The sequence below is a fragment of the Nesoenas mayeri genome, assembly GCF_963082525.1.
Source record: "Nesoenas mayeri genome assembly, chromosome: Z".
NCBI lineage: Eukaryota > Metazoa > Chordata > Aves > Columbiformes > Columbidae > Nesoenas > Nesoenas mayeri.
Window position 1 is genome coordinate 26,293,070 of NC_137542.1, and position 11,530 is coordinate 26,304,599.

The 11,530-nt window shown below is 48.1% G+C and overlaps 1 protein-coding gene across 1 annotated transcript; it reads right to left on the bottom strand.

The window, feature by feature from the left end:
- Window positions 1-6,011: 6,011 nt before the first annotated feature.
- Window positions 6,012-8,307, bottom strand: GAS1 (growth arrest specific 1; the record flags this gene model as incomplete). Its single annotated transcript, XM_080362854.1, has 1 exon — window positions 6,012-8,307. One exon carries the CDS (start codon window positions 8,305-8,307, stop codon window positions 7,354-7,356), a length of 954 nt encoding a protein of 317 aa, XP_080218980.1. The 3' UTR covers window positions 6,012-7,353.
- Window positions 8,308-11,530: the final 3,223 nt, after the last annotated feature.

Here is an 11,530-nt window from a genome sequence, read left to right on the forward strand (position 1 = left end):
GGAGACCATCACTACTGAGTTATTATTGTCATGGCACTTTCTTTTCCACAGTCTAAAAACCAAATTGTGATTTCACTTTTCTGTGTCAGAATGCAGTAGGATTTCAGAAGACAGGCCAGTATTCTGGTAGAGAAGCTTCCATATTTAGGTGTGATCACTCTAAAGGTACAAAGATCATGCCTACAATGGCTCTTCCTCAACTGCTACCACTGGCTGAATTAGAAGAAAGCTTAGCATCCTTGCCAGTGGATGACAGGAAACTGTAGTGCTTGTATTTGTTCTGTTTAAGCCATCCAACCTCATGTATTTTTTTAAAATTGAAAACTACTGCAAGCCAAATATACACTAACACCATAAAGTAGTAGTACGTGATTGCATTATTTTAGTTTAAGACATTACAAACAGATGTGGTTTGATTTCTGCATTAAGAGAGGACATCTAGCAAACTATGTTAATTTCCATGAGGATGTGTGTTTTGTGACTACACAGAGCACTGTAATCTCTCAGATGGAACTATGTGAAAAATACAGGCTGTGTCTGTACTCTCAGTATTTATAAGTATGCATACTTAGAAGGGAGAAAACTCAGTTGTCTTGTATTTCTATTGTTTTGAGGCAGCAAGATACTGTGGTGATGAGTGCCGAAGACATGTTTATAAACAAGTATTTCTCTTTTGGAAAGGAAAGAGAAGTCCCTTCTGCACTTTGTTTCCTCCAAATTCTCTCCCCAGTCCTGTCCTTCCCTTTTCTAATCAAACTGCCCATTTTCCAATACATAAGTGCTACCATCAGGCAGCCACTTTCGTTTTCCTCACTATACTCCCTCACATTTCAGTATTTCCCTTGTACCACATGTCCTCTCTCTGTCTTGTCTCCAGGTCCTGGACTGAAATATATGTTTTGGTCTCCACTCTTCTCCTAAACTTCCACTGACACCTTCCCAGCTGTTTTCCATCCTGTCTGGCTTTCGGGGCATGTGTTAATGGCTACCTCTTCTCCCCAGCCTCCCTGTGTCACCGTCTCCATTAAAGTGTGCCACATATATTCCTGAGCTTGATCTCACTTTTGCTCTCGCCAAAGAGTTTTTTTGGATTCCCCAACGTCATGTTAACAGTAAAATCACAGAAATACAGAAAGTTATTTAGATGGGACCTCTGGAAATCATGTGCTACCACCTTCAGCTAAAAGCTGTATTCCAGCCAACTCTAGATGAAGTCAGCTGCAGCTCTTGCTAGACAAGCCTTGAAAACCTCTGAGGGTGGAGGTGCTGGAGTTTCTCTGGGAAACCTGTCCCAGTGCTGCACTACCCCTCCTAGAAAAGCTCTTCCTAATGTTCAGGCTGAACCTCCCAGCCACAGTTTGTATCTGCTGCACCTTGTCATATCTTCTAACACTACCAAGAAGAGTCTGGGCCCATAGTCTTTACAAATCCCCTTCCAGTGGCTACAGGCTGCCGTTAGATTACCAGTAGCCCCTTCTCACTGCGTTAAAATTTGTCTTCCTCATCTTTTCCTCATTGATTACAAACTCTGACCACCCTGGAGCCTTCCACTAGCCCTTTAGTTTCTGAATATCCTTCCTGAACTTGAAGGAGGAGTTGTCTCAAAACTGAACCCATTGTTTAAGGTGCAGTGTCATGAACACCAAGAATATAGGGATGATGATTTCCTCTCCAGCTTTTGGAGACGGGAAAAAAATCCTCTCCACAGCTGAATATTCATCTTAGTTCTTTTTTCCTTTTCTGGTACTGTCAACATTACTGAAGTCAGTTACCTTTCTTTCCCCTGCTCTATGATTTTCAATCTGTGCCTCAGCTAACCTCTTGGTTATTTTGTAGCTTCTTTCTCCTTATTAGCAAGTACGTTATTTGTTCATTCTCCAAACCTTCTCTACACAATGGTCATCTCCTTTCCTCACCTTTTGTTCCTCTCATCCATTCAAAATGCCACTTTTGAAAGTGAATCTTTCTTTACACAGCCATCTTTTTGCTCAGTAGCTCTTTATTAATATATGTCTGAGCTGCCTACATCTCACACTTCACCTTCTGACCCATCCTACTAAACCTCAGTCCATACATTTCCTTACTCCAGGGTGTTCCCCCTTCCCGTCTCTGGTGTATGTACAAGGTATAGTATTAGCACTCTGTCACTGTGCATTTACAAAAATCTCTCTTCATGCACATTCACCTTCTACTATAATATTCACTTGTGTCATAATAAATTCATGAAAAGAACTTTTTTTTTTTTAAAAAAGGTGGTTTTTCCCAATTACTATTTTCATTTGGGGCACCAAATGCTGATCAGTAGCAGTAGCTGCATAAATCATCCCTCTTCATTGTTTTATTTTTATGCCCTTCAGTTACATTTGCACTGCCTGAGTTTTGGAGGTAAATATCCAAAATATTAGTTGAAAGCTTCCTCAGAAAGCAAATCTTTCCCACATCCTTCCCTGCAGTTCCTCTTTAAGAGGTGTCAGCATGGCTGAGAGAATGAAGTGGCTCCACATTGTTTGCCTGAACTATTATGTGTTTAACATTTCCATAACAAAAGTGCCACTCGACTTCTCCCCGATTAATGCAGCTCGAGGGCTCTTGTCCTCCTTTAATAAAACATTGTTGAAATCATTTATTTAGAGCCCCTGGTTACTAGTGGGAGAATGACCATCTTTGTGCCAAAATATAGTGTATACAGTCCACTATTTTGTAGTAGATCATTCTGTTATTTAAGAAATTGATTAAATGGATGTCTTAGAAAGTATTTATGCTAATAGCGCATTACTTATGTCATTCAGACAGTCAATGTGAGCCTTTTCAACTGTCTACCACAGCCAATGCCTCAAGTAAAATACAGTAACTTTCGACTTCACTGCTTACAAATCTGTATCACAGACTTGAAATCTCACAGAGAAGCATTGCTCTTCCCATTTGAAAACGTTTTCTGTTGCAAGACTGCCTACTTTTCCTGAAGACTTCAAATGGGTATGTTATCACAAGCAGTGTGGCAGTATGTGATGTTATCACTGAGGACAGGAACAAAATCGACTGAAGGTCTGAATTTGTTTTAGTGACACTGAAGATGCAATGCAGCTCAGTCACTCAAGTAGTGTTTTCCACGGCTCAGATGGTGATGGCTTTGTGTCTCACTACTTTTTACACCTGCACCTTGGCTATTTTGGAGTTCCTCTCACCCTCTTCCAGTGCACTTAAAAGGGAAAATCAACCCAAAATTCAGGTACTGGTTTTGCATTGCTTTGAAATGGAATTTCTTGTTCTGCACCAAAAAGGTTATCTGCAGCCACCTTTGCAGCCCTACCACAGATACATGCTACACATGCATGCCTGCAGTGAGAGATCTGGTATGCTAGCAGCTCCTGGGAGGGATGGAGAGGAGATTGTAACTAAAATCCATCATGCTTTCCAATGTGACGGTGAAAGACTTGGCCAAACCAGAGCTTTGCTCACCCTCATTGTAAGGCTTCGTTTCATAACAGTTTTGGAAGTTACATATGCTTGCCTGTATACATTGGTGTATATTGTTAAAAATAAACAGAGACCTTATGTTATGTCCATTGTGATTGCATACAAAAGCTTTGCTGTGTGCTTGGGTGATCAGTGAAGCTTGAATCTCCCTCTATTTACTGTATGGTCACTGTCAGTTCAATGAACTGCCTCCTTGTTCTCCACCATTGTCCCACACTCCCTTAAACATTTGTCACTGAAGTGCCTCCAAAGACAAATAAACTGTCACCAAGAATTCAAACCTGGTAACTGGGAATGAAAAGGAAGCAGAACCTACTGGATTATTTTACATGAAATGGTGGAGAGTTCCTTCTCCCCCCGGAAGAGATTGGCTGGACAGGACCTTGGCAAGGAGCGCTTTCAAATATCCAGACAGATGAGAGAACTTCCTTTGCTGTGGAAAATCTCTCTCTGTCAGGGAACATGAAGTCTTTTCCTCGCTTAAAGCTGTCCTTGCTACATCCCTTGACATTTCAAGAATTTCCATTTGTCTCAAAATCAAGCAAAAGAAATAGGAACTTGATGGACATCAACATCTGCACAGGCTTTGTAGGCTGGGACACATACCAATACAGGAAACCATTCCTCCTGTTAAACTGTGCTTACTCCGACAACACGACAAAACCCACAGAGCTATCTCCTTATGGGAAGAAGCTCACAGGACGGAATTAGTTCAGCTGTATTTATTGTACAATTATTTAAATTAAAACAATCCACTTTCTGTGGAGAAGGAAGCATACAGATGAGTCCTCCCTGCCTAGTGGTGCTCAGTGTTGATTTATTCCAGGCAGATGCTTTTGACAGGAGCCTGTAAAATCAAGTCTTAAGTTTATTGTAGCAGTTAATTATCAGTTCTTTTCTAGTGTTAATGTCTTTACTCCTAACTGAAGAAAAATAAAGGCTTTTAGCTGGGACTTATTTTTTCATAAACAAGTTAAATCGTCCTTATGGGCGCTAACTGTTGACAAACTGAAAATATGTTTCTGAGCGTCTCCTGAAGAACTGGAGAAAATATTTAAGATCACCCCTAAGCAACTGTCAGCTCACCACATTGTAAAGAAAACTGACTCTATTTACTGAAGTGTCACCCAACTACTCTGTCCTCTTCCTGAAGAAACAACGTTTCCAGCTTTAACAATAAGCTTACTGGACCGTTCAGATGACTTTAAAAACGGACTCCAGATCATAGCTGCACACCATACTCATGCACTTGTTTGGTATCACAACCGTTTGGAGGTTGGTTTATGCGTGTGCATGTGTGCCTGTGCGTGTTTATCGCTGGGCACCCTAATCAAATTCACACCCTAAAAAAATAATAAAATAATCTGTCATTTAAATAACTAGTCCAGGGATTTCTAATTTTGTTGATTTATACAACAGACAGATGTGGATTTGCCCTCTGTCCAGATCTGGTAAGATGAAAAAGGCACTATCTTGCTAATCTGTCGCCCCCTCAGTCAAAGTTTATTTGTGGTAGCTTTCAAAGTCCTGACTCGCCTTCCAATCAAGGCATTTAAAACGAAAAGCTTTAAATAAACAGTATGAATAGAAGATAAATAAACTTCCCCCCCCCCCCTTTTTTTTTTCATGAGTGCCTAGCTTGACACAGTCCAAACTCAAATCCCCAGAGGACTGAGCCCTCTCTTTTGTGTTAATGTTTAAAAGATTTTCCAATGCTGGAGTTTATTCCTACTGCAAACATTTCTATTTACAAGGTCAAGTGTATCAGCACTCGACACAGCTTAAGAGTGTAATTATTTATCTAAGGGCGTTTGAGTGTAGATCAGTAGCTCTGGCAGCAAACCAGGCTTCAAGCACGATGCAAAGCAACTCCTAAGAACAATATTACAAGATCTAGTAATTGCTGATCCCCCCAGTGTGTTTACTTTTGCATTCTTCCTTGCGGGAGAAGGCAGGCTGAATGGCAGACTTTGGTGCGTTTTGTTGCAGCCCCCTCAATGCATGCGTCACCGCCTGCGCGGGGCCTTGTTCGAAACGCTTGCCACCTCTGTGTGATGTATTTCTCACCATTTACTTGTTTGCACGCCTAGGAGCATTTCTAAGAGCGTCAGTGAGAGCAACGCGCCTCCACTTCACGAAGAAAGCACGGCGCACTACTAATTCCACATCCATACAGGAGCAGTATCCCTGAATTGCTTTACTCCCTTCTGGCACTGGCAAGTTACCATGCCAACGCATTATAAAATCAGCCACTCTTTTAAAGTAGTACTTTCAAAGCTGTATTTACTTCTTGCATGTAATTATTCATTAAAGTAAGAATAGCAGTAATTTACATCTATGTAAAGTATTACAGGCAGACAGAGATTTGTTTGTTGTTTTTGGTTTGTTAATTCTGTGGTTTGCTCCCCCCGCCCCGTCCCCCCCTCCCGCCTCCTCCTCCAACCTCGGGTGCTGAGAGTTCAAGTGTCCCTGGAAAACAACTTCACTACACCCATTATTTAAAGCTCTTTCTTTACTAATTTACACGTTTAGAAAATACAAAAAGCCATACATATTTAAAACACAGGCCGTTTTTACACCTTCTATAAAAAATACAAGGTTTAAGGCAGCTCAGAAATGTGTTTATACAATTCTACAACGTTCATAAAGTCTCTCAAAATAAGAAAGTTAAGTTCCAATCTATAAAATACACTGTACATTTGATGTTCTAGACAATGCTTCACCGAATCACTGTTGCTGATATCCCCTTAAACATAAAATGAAATATGTACCTTTTCAGAAAAGAATAGTAAATGCAATTATCTGGCAAATAGGATGTGGATTTAAAACTTTATTTTTTCTTAAATAAATTATCCCCAAAGCATACAATTTATAAAATTCTATGTACAAAGAAGAGCGACTGGTAACAAATCCCAGTTTTAAATACATTTTTCATATAAGATTTACCAGAGGTCAGCACCCTGATATGACAAGAGGCAATATAACTTTTCAGGATATTTGTACATACATGTTCTCGAGTTTAAAAGTGTCTTTCAAAGATGGCAGTGCAGAGCTCTTTTAAAACAAAAGTTGCATTGTTCACTATAGCCAACAACTCTGAAAAAAAAAAATCTCTTTTATGTGACTAGGTTAAAGAGGAATAGATGGCTGCTGGCACGCTTTTGTTATAGGGAAGATGTGTGTGCAAGAGGGAGTGCTGTAAACCACAGAATTTATTCAGTCTGCTATTTCCTTAAATTTAATTAATGGCAGATGCAGCATAACCCCCTCTCGGGCACCACTGCATCAAGAAGAGCGAGGCTTGGCGAATGATAATCAAGTTGTTAACTAAAAAGCACGGCAACAGCTTTGGCACCAAGTGTGGATAGCTCACCTCTTTCTAACCTTCATGTCAAGACGCTTACAAAAAGCCAGGGCCGGCACGCCACCACCGCCGGGTTCTGCCGGGGTGGGGGCGGCTGGCAGCAGCGGGGAGCCCGCCGCAGCCTCTCCGTCTGCCCGAACCCTGCCGCCAACACTGGGCAGGGGGGCAGCAACTGCATAGTGCACACTCCAGACCAAGAGCCGAAAAACGAGAGCCCGCAGGCCACTCCGCCCCGGCGGCCGGCCCGCAAGGCCGCAGCGGCTCAGCCAGCCCAAGGCCGCCGTGAAGGCCGGGCCGGGCGCGAGCGGCGGCTGCGAGCAGCAGCGGGGGCGGAGGGGGAGACGCGGAGGAGGGGGAAGGGGCGCCCGGACCAACGGCCGGAGGCTTAATGGTCAGCGCGTTTAAAACCGCGCCGGGCGAAGGGGCCCCGCCGGCCGGGCCCGCCAGGAGGCCAGCGGCGGCCCGGCGCGGAAGGCCCGGCGCGGAGGAGGGGAGGGAGGGGAGGGCAGACGCTAGAGCTGCGGCAGCAGCGGCAGCAGGAGGGCGGCCAGCAGCGCGCAGGCTGCCGTGACGGGCCGGCCGGCGCTATCCGCCTGCACGGGAAAGCCGGGCTCGGAGCCCGCATTGTCCTCCGCGTCGTCCCTCCCCTTCTGGCTCGGCTCCTCCTCGTAGTCCTCGTCGTAGTACTCCTCCAGGCCGCCGTCCGAGCCGCCGCTGCTGCCCGCGCCGTTGCCGCCCATGTCCGCGCCGAAGCAGAGGCGGGCCATGTTCTCCTTGACCGACTCGCAGATGGGCCGCTCCAGCCCGTCGCAGACGCAGTCGTTGAGCAGCACGGCCTTGGGCACGGCCAGCATGTCCTCGATGACGGCGCGGCACTCCGGCGTGCAGCGCAGCCCGTTGAACAGCTTCCCGCAGTAGGTCATGTAGCGGTTCAGCGCCAGGCTGCAGCGGCTGTCCCAGTCGCAGCGCCGCCGCGCCTCCGTGCAGCCCATCACGCCGGGGCCGCCGGCCGCCGGGCTGCTGGTGCGGGGCAGGCAGGGCTCGATGGCGCGCTTGGTGGCGCGGCAGTTCTCGTCCTGCGCGCAGTCGCAGTCCTCCAGCGCCGGGCCGCGCCGGGTGTGGTTGAGCTGGACCAGGGCCGCGATGCAGTGGCTGGGGCACCGCCGCCTGGAGGAGGCGGCGGAGCCTGCAGCGGCCGCCGGGCCGTCCCCGCCGCCTCCCGCCGGCGGCTGCTGCAGGAGCACCGGGGCGCACGCCTCGGCGTACTGGTTGTAAGCGTAGCTGCACTCGGGCTCCCCCTGACACTGCAGCACCGCCTGCCAGCAGATCAGCCGCCGGCCCTGCACCAGCGAGCCCAGCGGCGGCCACACGGCGCCCAGCGCCGCCGCCAGCCACAGCCAGGCGGCCGGCCTCGGCCAGCGGCGCCCGCCGCCGCCTCCGTGCCGAGCGGGCGAGCGGGCCAGCATCGCGGGCGGCGGCGGCGGCTGGCGCAGGCGAGCAGGGGAGAGGCGCTGGTAGACGACGAGGAGGAGGAGAAGGAGCTGCCGCCCGTGGAAAAGTTTGCAAAACTCCCGCCGGCCGTGTGCATGAGGTCTCCTCGCATCAATCCATCTGCGCCGGGCTCCCAGGCCCTCCAGCCCCCGGGAGCTGGAACCGGCGAGGCCGCCGTACGAAGCAGGCGCCCGGGGCCGTCCCGTGTCCCACAACCGCTGCTCCTGGCTTGGCGACGGCGGCGAAGGCGCTCGGAGAGATGGGGTGAATCAGTGCAAACGGGGGCTCGGAGGAGCGCGGCTTCGGAGTGGGCTGATGGACTTCCAGGCTGCGCCGGGAGAGCTCATGGTGCTGCCCTGCTCCTCATGCAGTTCCGTTTCTGTGTTTTCTTTTTTTTTTCCTTTTCTGTTTTTTGCACAAAATAAATGCCCAGCTGCTGCTGCTGCCTCCTCGGAAGCTTTTAACTCTCCGCTCGCAGCATCTCTGCACATGCCAGCCGCTTCGATCCCATTCACAGTCCCGGCTCTGCTCACTCCCTCTTGGTACGCCTTGCACTTTCGGGTGGCGGGGAGAAGAAACGCCTCTCCCCGTTAGCAAGAAGATAGCACGGGGAAAGAAGAGGCAGCCTTCAGGGTCTCTTTCTCTCTGGGCGACTGATGCTGCTTCTGTTGTCAACAAGCCCTGCAAGCTGCTCTGCGGATCCGTCTGTGGATCTTTTTTTCTTTGCAAGGCTTTAAATACAAAAGTGCCCTCCGAGCAGCAGCAACGTGCTCTGATTAGGCCTCATTATGCATGCATGGAAAAGCAAACAAACAAAAAAAATTAGCAACGCTTCTTCTTTTACACATCCCCCCAGCCTGCGCTCTCTCGCTCTCTTTCTCCTTTTCTCCACTTCTTTCTCCCCTCGCTCGGCCCCCTTTCCCTGCTTCGCCACTTGCGATTGGTCCAGCCTGTTGTTGAAACTTTTTTTCCTCCCCTCCTCTCTTTACGATCTGCTGGAGGGAGGGAAGGAGGGAGGGGGGCTGGAGGGCAGCTCACATTCAAAGCTTGAAAGGAAAGGCTTAAGGAGAGTGACAGCCCCCCGAGGAGCCCCTCCTCCCGTTAAGGCGGCGCGGCGGCGGTGCGGGAGGCGCGGAGCGGCGGCGGCGCGTACCGGGCGCTGCGGGGCTGGCCGGGCGGCGGCGGCGCATCCCGGGAGCACCGAGCCCTGCGCCGCGGAGGCGGAGGGGCAGGCGGCCTGGGTCTGCGGGCTGCTTCTGCAGGGATGTTCTTCTGAAACTGATCCTGCTCCTTACGGCAGGGAACAAAAAAGGTCTCTAGCCTGAGTGATGTGTGTACCCAAACTTCCCACTGAGTCAAGTGAGGGCAGAGCTGCTTCCCTAAAGGTAGAGAGGATCAGGCTCAAAAGGGGACCGACTTTGTTTTTACTGAAATCTAAACGCAGCTCCGGATTTCAGTGTTAGTACGCTGAGAGAGAGAGCAAAGCTTGGTCTCTTGGTGTACTGCGACCCCGTAAATACTGCGACCATGTAAGTATTGCTTTGCTGTGCCTTCAGTATTGCAGCATTCTTTCCACTTAGCGATTTTAAACTCATTCAACTCAGCTTCTCGCTTGAGGTTTTTGTGCACAGGCTTAAGACACTGACCTACGAGGATGCCTGTTGACAGAAGTACAGTAGATCTCAGTATAGTTCTTTGATACCTTATGAAGATCTGCCAACTAGTAAAAGTTGTTTCAAAGTCATTAGTTAGGAGGATGAAATGTGTTTCATTGAAGGCAAAAGTACCTTGCTGACGTCCTGCCTTGCTGTTACACTGTCTGTTCGCTTTACTTTGCTTATAATGAAGTAGACACAAAAATAAAAATATTAAGGCACAACGAGAAGGGCAGAACAAATCAGTGTTGCAGTTACCCATTGCCTTTCGTTTTCGTGCTACCTTAATTCCAGAGCAACGTCGCCTCCAACCACAAGGGGCATCGGTATCTGCTGCCTGTCAAAACTGGCGCTTTTTTTCATCCTGAGACTACCAACTCCATCTGTCACAAAAATTACGACTAAATCTATTTTCCAGAAACTCGGGGATCTTGGAATCCTATGCGATGTGGACTGATGTCTGTCTGAAAGTGCTTGGAAGGTGGAATGGCTGCGTGATGTGGCTGGGAGTCAGGATGATTGATGTGTTGAGAAGCATTCATAAGGATTTGCTCCATTGTCATCAGTTTTACAAGCTGCTTGTGTTTCTCCGCCAGTACAGTCTTGCCTCTTCGGGTGCAGAAATTGTGTTTGCTTGTGTTTTAAATCTGTGAAAACTGCATCCAGAAAACCTGCTTTAATCCTCCTACTTTAGAGCTGTTTCTTTCAGTTCTTGCGTAATAGTGTTATTAAAAATACCAGATGCCATTCAGGCAGGGTGCAGTAGATACACATTGCTATCTACACTGGGTTCATGCATGCATTACTTTGCAGCCCTGTTCACCTGTGATAATGCTGGTACTGGTGGATGTCGTCTGCTTTGGGGTGGGTAAGTTGAAGACAACACTGCAGACACTGTATGAAGTGCTGCTGCACTGCCCAATTGCTAGGGAAACCAGTCCACCTTAGTGCAGCTGGAAAGAAGGGATCTGGATGCTGGGATGTTCCAGGTGCAAGGAGGATTGCAATGGGACAGGATCATGCCTTCGCATGAGACAGCGGCCTCCTGAGCTTCTCCAGCACGAGAGAGGAGGAATGGCTGGCTATCTGTCCCAGTGAGGCTGCTTTCTGCGTACAACTGAGGGATGAGCTCTGCCCCCTCCCAACTCCTGCCTTCATCTGCAAAATCCATCCAGCTCGCCTGTCCTTTGCTTCTGGAGCAGAAAGCAGGCCATTTACTTTGTGAGGAACTGCAGCAGCTGAACTTCGGACCTCCCAGGAGGGGGAGTAAAGGAGCCTTCAGTGTCGACCTTGCATCCCTGAGCGGCTGTGATGCTGCCTGAGCAGGAGGAGGATCAGTGCATGGTCCCACTAGTGCTGACAGGCTTCCCTGCATGGAGACTGTTCATTTTGCCTGCTGGTCTGAAAGCTAGGCCATAGCATGAAGCATTGCATTTCCACATACACCTTTCAGTTAAATAAATGCAAGTTTCTTACGGTAATTGTAATAATGAAAATATTGACTTCGAAGTTGAGAATTTGGAATCATCTTTGGTATCATACA